The following is a 19,581-nucleotide window of genomic DNA, read 5'->3' as shown; positions in this document are numbered from 1 at the left end:
TAAATGCATCACCTTTTTTACTTCTCCCAACCATGCAATGAACTATGGTCCTTTGGTCCTATACAACAGTAATCACCAAAAGCATGAGGCTGCCTAGATCTGTTTCCACCTGCAAATTTGATTGATAATATGTATTTCAGGACCACAATTTCATTTAGAATTCATCTAAAACTCACAGTTGAAACGGTTTCACGAACTGAAACTGTTTAATCTCAATAAAATTCCCTAAAACAAACCAAAAGATCCAAACTTTTAACGACCAGAGACATTAACATAAATTACAAATCTAAAAGTTAGGCATGCTAAATATGCATAAATTGAAATTGTGAAGCAAACCTTCACAAGATCTCCTAGTTCCTCCTTACATTCCAGTTTGTCCTTTGCCAACCAGTTTTCCAAAAGATTCTTTTTGTTCTGGTTCACAAAAAACAAAATTATTAAAGCATGAATCGAAGCCAAAAAAAATGAACAAAATCAAGTCTTAATGGCCACCACTTGCGGCGGAGCTGCCACAGTGGCTGTGAGGTTCAATTTTGGGTTTCTTGATTCATCAACAATTGGACTAATCCAAACACATAGAATTGAAGAGCACAACGAGAAGAAGAAGAAGATGGGTACCTGACTCGACGGAAATGGTTGCCGATAAGGATGTCGTCGAATTTTCTCCTTCGAAACGGCGAGCCTAAGGGGTCGTCCAAATCTTTTGATGGCACTAGTGGACTCAGGACGACGAGAGAAAGCCATCCATGGTGGTCCGGCACCTCGTCGTTGCCAGAATTGGCGGATCTCCAGCAAAGGAGCTCGGGTGTGCCTAGACCCGATTCGGCGTAGACTCTAGCTTTCATAGCAAGTGGAATACAGGGGGAGGAAGAGGGAGGATAGACGAGAAGATCGGGACCGGTATCACCGGCAACTGTTGCCGGACGACAGAGCACGCACCGGCGACATACACGCGGATATAGAGAATGTACAGAAGAGAGAGAGTCTGAGTGAGTAATATGATTTGTGTTATAATCAATGGGAGAGATTAAAAAAGGGTAAAACTGGAACATTAAAAAAATAGGGGTCAAACTATTAGTTGACTAGGAGGTTTTGGGAGAAATTAAATGTCCAATAGGGGGTTGGGAAATAGTTTTATTAAGGGTGGAGGTTTATAAATAATCAAGCTCAAAGTATGGGGTTTTAAATAGTTTACAGTTAAATTAATATAAGGACTCTCATAAAACTGTCTCTCATAATTAATCTCTCATATAAACCATTGTGACTACAAATAGAAGTACCCTAAACTAATCCCAATTTTTTCAAATCTGCTTGGTCCAAAACGGTTCTATTAATAAAACGATTGTGCATAAAGCTCATATTATTTTTTATCCAATCACCCCTAACAACTTTTCAAACTACATAAAAGTTTGTACATATGAGTGGAATTTCAAAACTTTAAGGGCACAAATTATGTTGGTTAAGTTTCCGTACGTCGAGCGATTGAACATTTTCATTGAACATCTGATTATCGTTTCAATGCATACATTTTTTCGTTTTTGTAGTTGCAGCTGTCGAAAAAAAAAATAGTTATAATGGTCTTTTTTGGATTATTAGGGATGATTTGAGTGTGTAAGGGTGTGTTTTTACATAGTGTGTGTACGTAAGGTATATCTAGATCTTTTGCTTAATCTTGAAGAGAATTTGACAGAGTTTTCTTGATTGGCTTGGTTGATGATCGATACTTTTCCATTTTGAGAGGAGCTATTTATAGTGGAGGCTAGCTTGCATGACCCTCAAGTTTTCCTTCTTTGTACGAATGACGTACAGCTAGAAACAGTATGTAATGATTGTTAGGGATGCTCAAACTAAGGCCAAAAAGTGTCTCCGACAAGTGAAAGACTTGATCGAGTGTCTACATGTTTGTGTGCTCTACCAAAAATTTTTTGACAGGTGCTCTTAGGTTAAACCCTGTCGAAAGATATCTTGACGATGGTTCATCCTCAATATATCTAAGCTCATGGACTTTTGGAAATTAATGATGTCTTGGGTCGAACAATTGAATTTCAACTTAAGATGATCGAGTATCAAATGTGTATATAAAAATTGAATAAACTTTTGTGGTTTGATAGGAACTGGTGCTCTGTTATTATAAATAACAGAAGATACAAAGTGAGATAAGTGGGTCAAGTGAACGAAATAAAGGGATCGACCTATAACAATAACCATCCATCAATATGTATGGGGTTTTTCTAATTGTGTTAATATAATATTTTTTTTTTGTTACATATATATTGGAGGGAATCGAACCTAGACCTTGCTTAATCCCCTTAACCTATCCACCCTCGTCACCTGAACAAACCCCCCGACTTATTTTGTATAAGTCTTTTAAATTTTCTTCCGTTATGTTTATAAAAACCCACATTGATTGATGCTCTCTAGTTGCTCATTAATTAAGTAAAAAGACGTGTGACGGTCATGTCCCTCTTTCGTGGATGAGAACTCAGCCATGCACGTTAGTGGAAACCCACATGATTGAAGAAAACACGGTGGAGCTAGAGTTAGAGAAAATAGAGGAGAAAGATGAGTGTTGGAAAGTTGACAAATTGGATATTAGGATTTGAATTGATTTTGTGAATTCCTAGTTGATTAAGGCATATGTTTACTTTTCCTAATTGATTATGGAATAAGTTCCTAGCTCCAAGATGGAGAAGAATAAACAACAATTTTTTTTTTTTTTTGACATGGTATCATAGCATGGTTCTTTAGAGATAGTTTAGGCATAGCTTTTGCTGCTACCTTGCCTATGTCAAAAACACCTTATAGCATATAGTCACATCGAGGCAAGAGAGATGGAATTGAGGCAAATCTAGCTCTCGTGGAGGCTATATATTAAAGAACCTAGAAATTGTTTACCCAAAAGTTTTCAATTACCTTAACCAAAACAAAAAAAACCACCCAAAATTTGATCTGCCTAAAAGTTCGACAATCTAGTCTACTATAGTGAAAGAAGAACTCCATTGATGTCGCTGTTGTGAAGAAAGAAAAGCGATCGATGCCATCATTCCTTATTATTGTCATTGATTGTTGATTGCAATTTTGATGGAACAAGCAGCAGCTTGATGGGCTAATAAGTTACTTTGCACGTAGTGGTCTCAACTACTGCACTGAAAGCAACAGGCATCTTCATATCATGGCAGAAAGCGTCTGGTGCACTCTGCTTTTTCCGCCTTCTCACCCTCAGACTACCCATACTTTGATCTCTAGCTCCACCACTGCCGTCGAAGTCCCAACCCCCACCGCAATCGAAAGGGAGATGCCACTTCCATCCAATTCCTAAATACTAATTGTCGAACAGTTACCGAGAACAGTAAATTACTAAAATGTCCATTTTAGAGCCCTTTCTACAAAATAAAATCTACCTAAAAAGTTGGAATAATAAATATGTCCACTTTGTAAAAATAAAGTCCAGTATAAATAAAGTTCACGTTATATATTTTTTTTGTACACAAAAATCCATGCAAAAAAAATAACGTGGATTTTTTTTTTTTTACTGAAACATACTTCATAGAACAAAGCAGAACCAAACAACAAGAAAGAGGGGGAAAACCCCAGCCAACATACAAGATAATGAGGGAAGTATAGAAGGAAACACATATAAATAGAAAAGCAGTTCCGGCCTAGTATCCAGAAGTGATACTAGCAAAGTGAGCTACCACAGAAGAGGGCTAAGCAAATCTAACAATAACTAACTGGGAGGGCATGGAAGGCCATCCCTGGAAAGAACATACATAAGAGAGGTTGGTGGCTGGTTTACCCAGGACTCCATGCGCAACCTCTTCATACCAAGCCTTGTCGCTGCATCAGCAGCTGCGTTAGCTTCACGAGCAATCCACCGCTAAGAAGCTTGAGTGAATGCCTCATTCAGCTTGTGGATAATAGGTAAGAAAGGAAGAAGCCTCCAATTTGGATATTGAATGTGGCCATTTATGGAATTCACCAGTTCACTACAAATCACTCTCAACAATGACATGGGAAACTTTGCATTTGAGGGCAAATTGTAGACCAGCTATTGCAGCATATGCTTCAGCTTCAATTGTCGATGACGACCTTATATGGGAGAAGCACCCATCAATGAACAAGCCATTGTTGTCGCGGATGATGGCTCCCAGACCTGCAAGGGATGAGGGCGCCAACCAGGCGCCATCAACATTCAAGGTGACAAAAGGATAAGAAGGAGGTTGGCTGGGCACAATAAGCTGGTTATGATGTCAAGTAGCCCATGTATCAATTGATTCATTGTCTAGCCAAGTAGCACTCCGGATGACATTCTCCGGTATCGGTATAATGTTCTCTTAAATTATGAAACATATCTCCTTCCAAATGGCCCACTAGAAGAAGGCAATGAATATGATGCTCTGATCCCTTTGTGATTAGGTGAGTTTTGTTTTGTACAAAGGGCTCTAAAATAGATTTTTTTAGTAATTTACCCTAAAGGAATATGAGTCCCTTCATTCATCAGGGGCGTGAGTCACTGAAACCCTCCTTAAAGTTTGGTAATTATGACAAATGAAACACACACAAAAAAAAAAAGACGAAAAAACAAGGGAAAATAGGCAAATTTAGATTGGGTGTTGGTTATTAAGTTAGTTATTTCAATTTCCTGATTTTTATTATGTTCTATTTATTACTTTAATTTGTTTCCAAAAAAAAAAAAAAGGAAACAAAAAGAGAAAACAAGAAAGAAAAAGAATCAATGCTAGCTATGCATAGAATTCGATCGTCATTGCTAGGTGTAGACAAAAATCGACCGTGACTGCTTGGTCTGGGAAGTCGATTGTGGCCGCTTGGTCTGGATGAATGTTGACCGCTTGATCTTTGATTTGACACTTGTCAAGTTGAACATTAGAGATAGCTAGCTAGCTATATATATATATACAAGAATGTTTTAAAACTAACTAATTAGTAAGTTAATACAAAGCTAACTACCTTGTTGGGCCCACCGCACAATGTAATCTCAAAATCCGAACCGTCTATTTTTTAGGCCCTACTTCAAAGTTAATACAAAGCTAACTACCTTGTTGGGCCCACCGCATAATGTCATTTCAAAATCCAAACCGTTTATTTTTTAGGCCCTACTTCAAAGATCATCCTTGTTAAAAATCATCCTTGTTAAAAATCTCCAAAAGCGGAAGTCATTTAGTCATTTAGTCATTTAGTCATTTGATTATAACAACAATTATTTATATGCTTTTATTAAAAACATTGATCGTCTATTTATTTCATCTCAATTAGATGACTAAATGATTTCCGATTTAGTTGATTTTTTGCAATGATGATCTTTGAAGTATGACCTAAATAATTGACGGTTCGGATTATGATTAGTTATGTGGTGGTCCCAAAAGCATGGTTAGCTTCATATTAACTTACTAACCAGTTAGTTTTTAGAGCATTCATATAGAGGAGTGCTCTAAAACTAACTAGTTAGCAAGTTAATATGAAACTAACCATGCTTTTGAGACCACCACACACATATATATATATATATAAATGCTTTAAAAACTAACTAGTTATCAAGTTAATATGAAGCTAACCATGCTTTTGGGACTACCACATAATTAATCTCATAATCCAAACCGTCAATTATTTAGGTCATACTTCAAAGATGATCATTACAAAAAATCAACTAAATCGGAAATCATTTAGTCATCTAATTTAGATCAAATAAATAGACGATCAGTGTTTTCGATAAGAGCATATAAATAGTTGTTGATATAATCAAATGATTAAATGATTTCCAAATTTGGAGATTTTTTACAAGGATGATCTTTGAAGTATGGCCTAAAAATAAGACGGTTCGAATTTTGAGATTACATTGTGCGGTGGACCCAGTATGGTGGTTAGCTTTGTATTAACTTACTAACTAGTTAGTTTTAGAGCATTCTTGTAATATATATATATATATATTTGTGTGTGTGTGTCCAACTTGAGGGCGGTATTGGAAAGTTGACAAATTAGATATTAGGATTTGATTTTGTGATTTCCTAGTTGATTAAAGCATATGTTTACTTTTCCTAGTTGATTATAGAATGAGTTTTCTTTCCTAGTTAGATATGTACGTATAATAGGTTGATTTTTGTAGTTTGTAATGATTTCCACTACTATAAATTCCTCTAAGATGGAGAAGAAAGAATAAACAACGTACAGAGAACAAAGTTTTTGACAATGAGAACTAAGCTGAAAGGATTTGAGATTTTTTTCTAAAGAAAGAGTAAAGAGACAATGGAGATCGATGAAGACTATCGGGTGTCAAAGACTCAAAGTGTAGAATGAGACCACCTTATAGTTATCAGTTTGTTGAAAAAGTAGCTTTGTCATAAGTGATTGGACCATATTAAACTGGATGTTAAATGTTAAAACAAATAGAAGAATGCATGCATGTATTTTCTTATCAAAATTCTTAATTACTATGAAAACTCTTTAAACCCTAAAATTAACCAAATTGAAAATTGCTTGAAAGTTTTAATAACAGTTAAATTCACTGTATGTTTATTTGGTAACAGTTATATAACCAAACGTTTTTTATTTCGGTAATTGTTTACAAAAGTGATTTTTAAAGGGTGATCTAATAAATAAATGGTTTTATCATAAATACGCATTCAATAATAATAAATAAGAGATAAAGTCAAAAGAAAAGAAAAGGAGAATGTAACTAGCATTTCTCAAACAAATATATTGTTATTTATATTAGATCCAACAACTGATATTTAAAGTCTTGCAAATGTGAAAATGCGATATCAAAAATTTTACCACATCATTTTTACATAACTACAATGTTTATGGGGTACGTGATGTCTAAGAATAACTTTTATAGTAGTGATTTTTGGTGGCTCAATAAATGTAAAGGAAGCTAGTTATATATATAGCTAAGCTGGTGCATTTATAAGTTGAAAGTTCAGAAACAAGGTGATAAATTGGTATGAAGGAATTGAACGTAAAACATGGAGAAATGGAGAAGTACTTGAACTTAATTAGCCTTCCAACTTTAGCTCATGATCGATATTTAGGGATATGCCATCTATCCAACTGCCTATATATAAAGGAATTAGAGCATTGCAAACTCAAGGCATTTGAAAATTATCTCAATTGTGAGAGAGAACAGCCTTACTCGAAATAGAGAGAGGCTCGCGTGAGAGAATTGAGAAAGAAAAAGTCTCAATTAAATGAGAAGTAAAATTCTCTTGAGCTAATATATAGTACTTCATGTTAATTAATTAAAAAGTAAGAAATTTACAAAGAGCTAATACCATAATATGTTGCAAAAATATATGTTACATATACAAATCAAGGGCACCAAAATATATGTCCTGCCATGTGGTGCAATTTTTGATACTTTTGATAAGTTGACTGCTATTGAAGAGTCTGATCTAAACGGATTTCCCCTAATTCTGCAGGGACAAAACTCACTCTCTTCTGCAAATTTATACAATTCAAAAAGTAATGTCAATTAATATATATGAATATTGAAAAATTGGGAGGACAATAAAATAAATTTGATGTCACATTACATATGATCATATTATAAGTAATTAAATTTCTGGTCATCCTCCTAATACTAATGCTTATTTTTTCTAGAAGGTTAGCTTTAATTTCATAAAGAAAACTATATACCCTATATAATTCAAACAATTTTTAAAGTCACTGCAGCAATATGATCGATGTAGTAGATTATTCATCTAACAAATAAAAAAAAAAAAAAAGTGTTGTATCAAAGTACGTAGCAGTCACTAATTTGAAAATTGTGCCTAATGAAAAATCAGAAAATCTCTCAACTTTCAAGTAGGAGTCTTCGATCGGATGCAAATTAAAAGAGTATACTTAGCTAGCAGTACAGATCAGAAAAATGTCGCCAAGCAAAAAGGATTATGTCTTTTAACCATTTCGCAATCTGTTGGATATTGTTTCACTCACCAAATTTATTTAGCAATTTTTTGAACACTTTTTCTCTCACCAAATTTATTTATCAAATAATTTAATACTTTGAACTCTATTTATTTTTAATCAATTAAATATTGACATAGATATAAATAAATTATTTTTTCGTTTTTTTGATCAAATATAAACATATTATTTGATAGGCTTTTTTGGCACTACTACCACCCACACTATTGGGGGTGTGCTCAAATACCACCTATAAAAAAAATTTGACAATGAACCACCTAGAATTTCACTAATGCTTGTGCTCAAATATCACGTGCTGTTAGTATGAAGGGTATTTCCGTCTTTTAAGTACAACCTTTTTTTCCCTCACATTTATCAGCTACCTCATGTATAATGGCGCCAAAATTGGGTTATTTTAGTTCTTTCCCTCCAAACCCATTCTTCCCTCTATCTATTTAATCAAGTTTGACATAAAAAATTGTTCATTTGACCAAGAATTAACACCCAAAACTCAAAAGAGCAGAAAATAAACCAAGGCCTTCCAGTTCAAATGAACATGCAACTTAAAAGAAATAAAATGAAGAGAGAGAAAGAGGAGAAAGATTAATTAAGACAGGGAGAGAGAGAGAGAGAGAGAGAGAGAGAGAGAGAGAGAGAGGGAGGGCTGGGTTGGGGTGTGATGAGGCCGGGGCTGGGTGGGGAGAGTGCGATTGGGGGAGGGGGAGGGAGGGTGTGACAGGCAGTGCAAGGGGGCGAAGCTGGGGCTGGGTGGGTGGGTGTGACGGGGATGGGCTGGGTCGGGGGAGGGGGGAGGAGGAGCGAGGGACGATCGAGCTGGGTGCAATCAGGTGGGGGAGATGAATTTAATTAATTATTTTTTCTATTATTTATTTGAATAAACTTTTTTTTTTTTACTATTATTTGAATAAATTTTAAATATTTTAAATGCTTTTATCATATAAATTGATGAAAATAGCCTTAAAGTAAACAAAAAAATTAACTAAAGTAACGATAAGTGATAAATTGACACATTTGTGAAAGTATAGGTGATAATTTACCAAAATTATTTTTACGGGTGGTATTTGAGCACACTCCTATAGTGTGTGTGGTAGTAATACAAACAAACCTATTTGATAAACCCATGTTGGTGAATAAATGTAGTTGAACACTTGAACTTAATTAACAAACATTATTGTTTGACTATTTTTGTGGGAAGTCCATGGAAGCATGAAGCATGCATGCACGTGGTCGGTGACTTGTCATGGTGATCAATAAAACTGTTATAAGTTTTTCTAAGACATTTTGGTATACAACTATCAAGAACTTAGTGGTCGATATGCATTGGAAAATAGAATAATACGGAGGTATATTATTTGTTATTGCATGGCGTACATCTATGAGGCTAATTCATTTATAATAAGTAATGTTATATCATATATTTATCACACCAGTTGAGAATAAAAAATTAATAAAAATTTAAATCTCTAGGATTATTATTGGTGGTCTCATTAATTTCTTTTTTTTTTTTTGTTACGTACAATTTGATTCTATTTTTTTTATTGTAGTTAATTCCTTCCCTGGTTGGCGATTGAAAAGCTAAAGTCTAACTATCATAATCAGTATGCAGTTTGACTTATAATTTCGATTAACAAAAAAGCCAAAAGCTATAATTTTCTTATATATTATTAGAGATTTAGAGTTTTCGGTAGGTTGCATATATGTGCATTGTAAATTAATTAAGTGATTACATACTTATTCTAAAATTAATTATATTTCCGATGCAAATACTGATGCAAAACGGATGACGGAGAAGTTTATGCAACAGCTTCATCGTCGCAAACCCAAGAAATTGGGGAAATGATTTCTACTAGTCGGAGGGTTTGGCTCTGAAAGTGGTACTAATGCATATCCTTTTGAAGGGAATCGCGAGACGAGTCAAACCCATAGCTATGCTATGACGTATGGGCTTTTTTGGCCATCCGAGATCGTTTAGGGCCTCAAAACTGCATTCTAAACTTTTAGATATTTTATTTATTTTCGTTTATATTTTATTTGGGTTTGTAATTATCCGTGGGCCTTAATTATATGGTTGTTTGCGCCCTAGGGTTTCGTTAAGCGTACTTAAGCAATTTTTACAATTGCTAGCGGATTATTCTATTATTATTTTTATCAAACTAATTGTTGAGGTTTTCTCTCAATTTCCTGGTGGATTCCAGTAACGTAAACCTTTGGCCGATTGTACTGCATCAAAAATATGCACTAGTACTGTTCTACATTATCATCCTAATATGTTGCTTTAGGGGCCATTTGGCACTTTTTTTTTTTTGAAGCGCTTTTACTTAGTAGTGTTTTTACTTAGTAGTGCTTTTACTGGAAGCATTTCTGCTAAGAAGTACAAAAATATTTTTATAAAAAAATCTAAGTGATTCATACAAAAACACTTAGAAGTGCTTCATGAGAAAGCACCTGTTAGGTGCTTCTCAAAAAACTCCTTGAAAGCGCTTTTAGAACCTAAAAGTACTTTTATTTATTTTTATCAAACGCTACCAAAAGCACTTTTACTAATTTAAAAGTGCTTTCAGTAATTTTAAAAACAGTGTCAAACGAGCCCTTATTCTTTCCTATAAAACTACAAAATTCAAACAACGTTTTTAAACTACAGTTAAAAATAAAACATGCCTACTTAAAACACATCAACATTATTAAAGCAGTGTACTTATAAAAAAAAAAAAGGGTATGTAACTTGTAGGACTAACAAAGAAACTCACTGACCTCCTACATTACAGATATACGTACACATGTTTGTGATCGATTCAATGGTCAATTGTTGATTAGGAGTGTATTAGTCAAAAATCCATTATTTTGCTCATTAAAATATACATGTTAGTGATTTACTTATAAAAAAATAATTTTTCATAAAAAAAAATTATATAGCAAATGAAGCGGCCGAAGGTTTCTTCAAATATCAAAGAGCTTGGTCAACTATTCATTCAAATAAAATTAAGCATACTTATACGGTTATACCCAAAACCAATACAAGTGGATAGGTAGAAAATACCTAAAAGCGCGAGACAATTCTTTTTAAAAAGCTCGAAAGGATGCCCCCTCACAAAGGGGGTTGGGGCACCACGTACGTAAGCATAAAGCATCTTTTAGGAAATTAAACAGTGCAAAACGTTTGGGTTCTAATCCAAGGGTTGTGTTTGTGTAATTAACTAATATATTATCTACAGCATGAAAACAAATTAAACCTTGTGAAAATGAAATAAATTAAGCACCACTAAAAGAAAAGAAAATAGAAAAAAAAAAAAAAAAAGAGAGATTATACCTCACGCGCCTTGAAGCTCTCTCCGATGCTCCCAAGCCCCGGTTTCCAGTGCAACTTGACACCTTCACTTTCTTCTCTCTCCGGCTTGGCACTGCCAGCAGCACTACTGGCCAAATAGAGCTCCATGATTTTCTCGGTAACTTCCACGTCATCCTTACTCTCTTCCACCAACTTTGCCACCTGCGCTCTCGGCAGCCTCACCTTCATCCTGACCGTCCCTGCAGCGGCTGCCACCGCGGCTGAAGCAGTAGTAGAACTCCCCATCATGGTAAGGTCAGAGGCCGACCGCCGCGACAGCATGAGACAGTCGAGCCTGTCCTTGGCGCTCATCTGAATGCCCGATTGCACTCGTCTCGGGAGCTTATTGTTATTGTCTTGGTCTGAATTGAACTTGGGGAGCTCTACAAGGAAGTATATTTTCTTGGGCTTCAGCTCTTGCTGTGGCTCCAGTTGCTTGGCCCTCACGCCATAACGCTTGACATGTTGAGAATCCAGTAGCACATGAGATGGGTAGTCCTTCACTACATCCCAAGCTCGTATTGGTGTCTTCACCTTGAAGCTTTCGCCATTGATCTTCATCACCTTTGCTTTCCTTTTTGATCCTCCAATTGTGTTCCCCATCTTTTGATTAACTCTCAAAACTTTATTTCGTCACCTATTTAAAGCAACAATCACGTGGTGTGAAATTGACGAAATTCTTGGAGATTCCTAGATTGGGTTTTGGGTGTGAAATATTGAAATTAGAATACTTTAAGCTCCATCACGACAAAAGTGCTGCATATGCTTGTTGGTGGTAATAATTATTATTACAATCATGTTAATGGACCCACATTTTTGTTTTTTATATTTGTATTTTATTTTAGGTGTTATTATTTTATTTGATATAATTTTTTTTTTAAATTTTTTTTTTTAAATTTTAGTATTTAATATATAAATAATATATAAAGTGATATAAAATTATGATATAAAAATATAATAAATATAGCATTACTGTTATTATTATGTTATATTTGGCTGCGGGCCAACGTTGTTATCAGAATTCTAGATACCCATTGAGAAAAGTAGTGGGTCATCTTTTATATTCCTTTCATACCTTTCTTTTTCTAGTTGAAGTATAGGCTTCTCTAGCTAGGGCCAAGTGTGTCACGCGTGTGTGACGTTTAGCGTTGGATAACATTTTAAACGGATAAGAGGAGTTGAATGGGCATGGTCTATCATGCTGCTGCTGTTGTATCATAAGTGCACATGTTACGTAACTCATTTAATTAATAGAGAGACATGCATTTAAGGTTGCGTTTAAATGACCCGATCGAGCTGTGCCGAATACTAAGGTCATCAAGTTTGACTCGTATATTTTCTATCAAGCTCAAACTCCAACTTCGAATAATTTTTTTATAGGCTCAAGCTTGGTTCGGCTCATTTGATTTTTTTTTTTCAAAATTGAGTTTGATCGGCCCGGTTTATTTTTGAAACGAGCTCGAGCTTGGTTCATTTGGCTCCAGATTTAGTTGATGCCAAATAATAATTTACAATAACAATAAAAATATTAATATATAGTCAATCTTTTGCAACTACATGTACAAATTAAATGCTCTCCTAATTGAAATAGAATATGTAGAAATTATCTGCTAATAGCAAATTAAGTAGATTTTTCTTTTGTTAAAGAAAAACATTTAGTTTGTTTCACTTAAGTAGTCTTTATAATCCGAGTTTTAACCAACAAGTCACGCGAACTAACTTGAGTAGTTTCGTAAAAACATACAAGCTACTCACGAACTTTACGAGCTAAATATAATAGAATTCAAGCTCAGCTCTTTTTCTTTAACTATAGCCTAATATATATTTTGTTTGAGCTTGGCTCTTTTATTTTATGAACCGAGCTCGAACAAGCCAAAAACAAGTCGATTATGAATCGAACTCGAACTGTATCGAGGCGATTTATAGTTCTAGTTGGATTCATTTTAATGAATTGTTGATTTTAGGGTTAAATACAAAAATGGTTCATGAATTTTACACTGATTCTCAATTTGGTCCACTAATTATAAAAAGTGTAAATTTAATTTATGAATTTTTCAAATTGTACCAAAGCAGTACAAACGTTAACTTTCATTAGAAAATTAACGAAATTTGTCACATGAAAATATGATGAACAGATTGAAATGCCCCTAAAAATGTGATCACTTACTATGCACATGACCAATTTTCATTAAATTTTTCGATAGAAGTTAACTTATATACTGCTTTGATACAACTTCAATAGTTAGTAGACCAAATTGACACTTTTTATAGTTAATAAATTAAATTAAGATTAACTGTAAAATTCATGAACTATTTTTATATTTAATTTTTAATTTTAACAGTTGCTTTAAATTCATCGCTTAGCATTGAATGGGTCCAACAAAAAAAAAAATTAGCTTTGAATGGGCCGGACCGGCTCAATTAGCTTTCGTCAGGGCCGTCAGGCTGCCTCACTGCAGTTTTGACTTCCCTACAATTTGATCTGCATGTTTGGTTAAGGACGACTTCAAAATTAAATAACAAAGGTTGGTCACAAGACTCACAACTAATTATAATGAATTCAAGCTTTAAAAAGAACAAAGAAATAAATTAAGCTTTCCATATCCAGTTTTCGGGGTGGAAAAGATCAAAGAAAAACATGGCGCACCCACCCTATGACATGGTGTGCCATTATTATTGTTTATAACTATTTGGACTTTGAAACCAGCTTTTTTTTTTTGGGCCAAAAACCAGCTTTAGAGTTACTACGTGGTAAATGGTAATGGGCTGAACAACTAGAACAAGCCTGCAGGTTTGGCAGAGTTCAGATCAGTGAAAGCCCATCAAAGAAGAGCCCAAATCAGAAATACTTAAAGCGGAGACTATTTCGACCACCCTCTATTACTGAGTTGACCAACTTAATATATTTTGGACAAATTTTTCTTATTTTACCCTTTTTTGCAAAAAATTATGGAATCACCCAGACCCATTCAACAGTCTACCACCGAAATACACTAAGGCCCCGTTTGGGATTGCGGTAGAAGACCCAAAAGCTGCTGTGGATAACAATTCTCAATCACCTACAGCAGTTTTGGTGTTTGGTAAAAAAATTAAAAACTGTTTTTTCTCACAATTCTCAACTCTCCACAACAAAAATAGAAAGCAGATTTCTAGGTGCTTTTGAAAACTGCAGTGAATCACAGCAACAATGAATATTTTATTTTACCCATAATATCCTCATTGATTTCTATATTTTTAATTTGTTTATTTTAAATTAAAAAATATGTCTATTGTTAGTTATATTTTATATTGTGATATTTTAATTGTACGATTAAAATTATAATATACCTAAAAAAATAATAGACATAGTTATTTAATAATGTTGTTCTTAGAAAAATTAATGCTAATAAAAATTTGTAGCCAAAAATTTAAAAAACAAGTAAAACACATTTTATTTTTACCAAATAAATAAGTGAAACACACTTTTAACATCATGTCTATTTTAGTAATTATACACAGTCACAGCACTTTTACATTAACATTTACCAAACACTTTGATACTGTTTTTTGCACTCACAGCACTTTTGAAAACATATTTTACCAAACACTCAGCTGCTTTACTTTACAGCTGATTTTACTTCACAGCTGTTTTACCTCACAGCTATTTTTTCACACAGCAATACCAAACTGGCCCTAAGGAGTTCGGCAGCTTATGGCCGAATATAATGACAATGTTCGATAGAATACCGCTGAATGCTTTTATATTTCCATTAGGTGGTTACTTATAGAAAACTCTGCCAATATTCAGCAGTTAAGTGCCGAATAACTATAAAAGATTCAGACAAACAAGTATCGAAAGACCCTACGAATAAAATTATAATTTTTTATTTTAAGGATAAAATTGAAATTTAAAAATATAATGGCCAACTCAGCAATTTAAAATGGTCGGAATAGCTGGGCCAATACTTAATGCCAACTTTTATCAAATCATAATTGGAAAACAGGCCAACTCAAAATTTTTGAGATACCCTAGCTAGTAGTGAAAAGGAAAACTCGTCAACATTAAAGGAAAAAAAAAATGTTTTTGTATTGTAAAATTTTCTCTCAAGATCAAAAGGGTCCAGTGCCAACATAACAAAGCCTTTGCTTCAATTAATTTCAGACGCTCTACGTGTTCTTTATCTTCAATTAGGCTGTTATTTTGTTTAGTTTCTTATGCTAATTTTTAGTTTTAAGATAGGGTTAACTTTGTAGTTAATCCTTGGAATTAAATTTCATGGTTTGACAATCGATCTTTAGGTAATGCTACGCTAATTGCCTTATTGTTTGCTTTGATTCGTACTAGTTTAGGTGGATTTAAGGGTCCAGATTATGCTCCATATATATCGCTGCTTTTACATTAAGCACATTACTGTTTAGCTCGATCAAATGACGCCAATTGCATTTGCAACTCCCCAGTCAAGAAGTTTCTTTTGAATGAAATTGGGTACCTTCTGTGTATATCATGTTTGGCCTAACGAAATTACTCTGACCTTGGTTTACAAGATCAGAATTAAGATTCTCAAAAGAAGCTTGTACAAAGGAAATAATCTCACATTGCTAATTTATTTACAATAAGTTTTTATATTAGGGTTCTTTGATAAGATTAGTTTTTCATAGGAACATAATGGGGTTTGGAATATTCTAACTTTGGTTTTAACTACATGTACACTTCAATATTTAAATATCTAATATAGTCCACGTTAGCCATTTTTCTTCTTACATGTATTTTGGGTAAACTGCAATTTAGTACAATTGTATACTTGTCCTTCTCCATTTTTTCTTGTCCATATTGTATACTTGTCCTTCTCCCTTTTTTTCTTATATTTTTTTAAAAAAATATAATTTTATTCTTGTCCTAACTTCTCCATTTTTTCTCGCTGACTTGTCGGTGTTGCGCGCGGCTTGCTTTCCATTTGTGTTAGGAGGCATGCAATATGCTCTATTTTGGTTGTTGATGATCTTTTCTGTCAAATTAATTTTCATCATGTGAGGCGCACATGACTTCCTTTTATGGTCAATATGGCACTTCGCATCCTCTCTCTCTCTCTCTCTCTCTCTCTCTCTCTCTCTCTCTCTCTCTCTCTCTCTCTCTCTCTCTCTAAAAAGGGAGAGATCTTAGAGATAGGAGCTGATGCATGCAGTAGTAACAAGGGAGAGAAGAAAGAAGCTAGAAAATGGGAGAGATGACTTCGACTGCTTGGGAAATACCATTGAGTAATATTTGCATATCATAGATTTCAATTTGTATATTACCACGAATTTACATGAAAGATCTTGTGTTTAAAAAAAAAACTTCAATAGGCATATATTTCTTTTTCTTTTTTGGTGAGATTCGCTAAGAAAAGAGAGGGCAAAGGTGGAGAAGATAAAGAATATGGAGGTTTAATGACACATTTACCCTTGAAATTGATAGAAAAGTTGACACATTACCCTTGACTCCTTGAGTAATATTTGCATATCATAGATTTCAATTTGTATACCACGAACTAACATGAAAGATCTTGTGTTTTCAAAAAAAGACACATCATGAGACACATTTACCCTTGAAATTAATAGAAAAGTTGACACATTTACCCTTGAGTAATATTTGCATATCATATATTTCAATTTGTATACCACAAATTTACATGAAAGATCTTGTGTTTCAAAAAAAAGACACATCAATATATAGACATATTTCTTTTTCTTTTTTGGTGAGATTCGCTAAGAAAAGAGAGCAAAGGTGGAGAAGGTAAAGAATATGGAGGTTTAATGACACATTTACCCTTGAAATTGATAGAAAAGTTGACACATTACCCTTGACTCCTTGAGTAATATTTGCATATCATAGATTTCAATTTGTATACCACGAATTTACATGAAAGATCTTGTGTTTTCAAAAAAAGACATTTCATGAGACACATTTACCCTTGAAATTGATAGAAAAGTTGACACATTTACCCTTGAGTAATATTTGCATATCATCTATTTCAATTTGTATACCACGAATTTACATGAAAGATCTTGTGTTTAAAAAATAGACACATCAATAGGCATATATTTCTTTTTCTTTTTTGGTGATATTCGCTAAGAAAAGAGAGATCAAAGGTGGAGATCGATAAAGAATATGGAGGTTTAATGACACATTTATCCTTGAAATTGATAGAAAAGTTGACACATTTATCATTATGAGACAATACAATTTAAGGACTAATGTGTGAGATGTGGACAATAGTTCAAGGACTAAAGAGAGATGTGAAAAATTATTGAGTGTATCCGATACCCCGTCACGTAGTGTAACAAATTCAAAGTGTAAGGATATTATTGGACGGTATATTTATATTAGTATAATATAGTATTAATAACATCTACGTACCCATATTATAACATGTTAAATTAGTTATATCACGTGGTGGTGTATCAGTTACACATAAAAATTTCTCAAATTAAAAAATTATGCTAGTTATTTGATTTTGGTGCTATATGACTGCAAATCAGATGTGGTTCTTTTATTTGTTTTTACTTGACTTTAATTGTAATCATACATCTTTTAATGTATGATAACCTGTGACAAGTTTTTAATATTTCTTGTAACTTGGAACACTGAGGGTGAATCGATTTAACGACAAATTTGCACGGATATGCACTTTATGTGAATCGATTTGTGCTTTATAGGGATCAATTTGTGCATATAACGTACTACAACTACATACATAGCAGTTACATTATATATTCTTAATAAAAGACACTAATTGTAAATATTAACCCATAAATTCCCTAAATTTACTAAACATATGTACTTAAATACACTCAAATAAGGCTTAATCAACTCCAAAAAAAAGTTAAGATACAAGTAGAAAATAGGAAAAAAAAAAAATATGCACCGCAATTAAATAAACTGTCACTGCACCACAGTTGTAGTTGCTCATCAATCTGCACCTACACAAATTGATGAGCTGTCTAAAGGAAATAGACGCACTATTAGAAAATAGCTTATTTACTATACATTAATTCTACCACGGTCAAGATAAGTCCATGGTTAAAAATTTATATCTATCACGGTCAATATAAGCCCGTTATAAATAAAGTTATATTATCACGGTCAATAACGGGCCCGTGATTAGAAGAAGTTAATTTATCACGTACATTTAATGCTCATGGTCTATAATACAATCCACCACGGGAGATGAACGTAGTTAAAAATTTTAATTACCATAGCGCATTTTTTCTATTCCACTACAGTATATGTATGTGGTTAATAATTTTAATAACCACAACGCCTTTTTTTGATGTACAACGAGATATGCACGTGGTGAAAAGAATTTTTTTTGAGAGCTGCTATTTGCACACCTTTTTTTTTCTTTTTGCACACATTTTTCTCTTACACACCTCCTACCATCTTCTAAAATTTAAAATTTCTCTTTTACACACCCCTCCCATTACAAAAATACCACAACTTCATTAATCTCACCAAAATTTCTCACTACACACCCACCTTATCCAAACACTACACACCCCACCCCAAATATGAATTTTTAAATAAAAAAAAACAAAAAAAAGAAAAAAAGAAAAGAGAAATGTTGAAACCAGCCCAGCCCCTCCCTCAGCCTCTGCCATCCCAGCCCCCCTCCCTCACCCACCCCGACAACCTCCCTCATCGACCACCTCCCTCCCACTCTCCTTCCCTCACCCGACCACCTCCATCTCTCTCTCTTTCTCCTCCCCACAGCACCGACCCTTGTATTTCTCTCTCCTCCTCGCAGCACCTCCTCCTCCCCCGCAACACCAACTTAAAAAAAAAAAATTGCAGGTTCGGCAGACCAGTGCCGAACCTTGCTATTTCATTCGGCAGGTACCCACCGAATGAACCAGGTTTGTTCGGCGGTTACCTGTCGAACGAAACCGACGGGTTCGATACTGGTCTGCCGAACCACCTGCCAACTTTTTTTTTTTTTTGCTATTTTCTTGGGCGAGGAGAGAGAGAAGAATGTGGTAGTGGTGGTGGCTGTTTTGGCTTAGGTAGGGGGAAGAAGAAGGTGGTGGTGGTGGCTGTTTTGGTGGTGCAGGGGCTGGGGGGGTCGGTGCAGGGGGCTGAGGGGCTAGGTGGGTTGGGTGGAGGGAGAGGCCGGAGGGGGAGGGAGGGAGGGAGGGAGGGGTGGGTCGGGTGAGGGGGTTGAGGGGCTAGGTGGGTTGGGTGGAGGGGCTGGCTGGGGGAAGGGCTGGCTGGGGGAGGGTTGAAGAAGAAGAAGAATAAGAAAAAAAAAACAGGGGAAGGGGGGGTGTGAACGAGAGAAAAAAGAGAATAGGCTGGGCTG

The 19,581-nt window shown here is 34.7% G+C and overlaps 1 protein-coding gene across 1 annotated transcript; it reads right to left on the bottom strand.

Annotated features, from left to right (window-relative positions):
- Window positions 1–7,203: 7,203 nt before the first annotated feature.
- Window positions 7,204–12,012, bottom strand: LOC147286630 (uncharacterized protein At1g66480-like). Its single transcript, XM_086238911.1, has 2 exons — window positions 11,249–12,012; window positions 7,204–7,452 (listed from the first exon to the last, which is right to left on the bottom strand). Exons 1-2 carry the CDS (start codon window positions 11,867–11,869, stop codon window positions 7,390–7,392), a joined length of 684 nt encoding a protein of 227 aa, XP_086095037.1. The 5' UTR covers window positions 11,870–12,012; the 3' UTR covers window positions 7,204–7,389.
- Window positions 12,013–19,581: the final 7,569 nt, after the last annotated feature.

Source organism: Dryas octopetala, chromosome 4, assembly GCF_963921425.1.
Source record: "Dryas octopetala chromosome 4, drDryOcto1.1, whole genome shotgun sequence".
Lineage (NCBI taxonomy): Eukaryota > Viridiplantae > Streptophyta > Magnoliopsida > Rosales > Rosaceae > Dryas > Dryas octopetala.
Note: the sequence above shows the minus strand (reverse complement) of the source record. Positions and strands in the feature narration are given on the sequence as shown.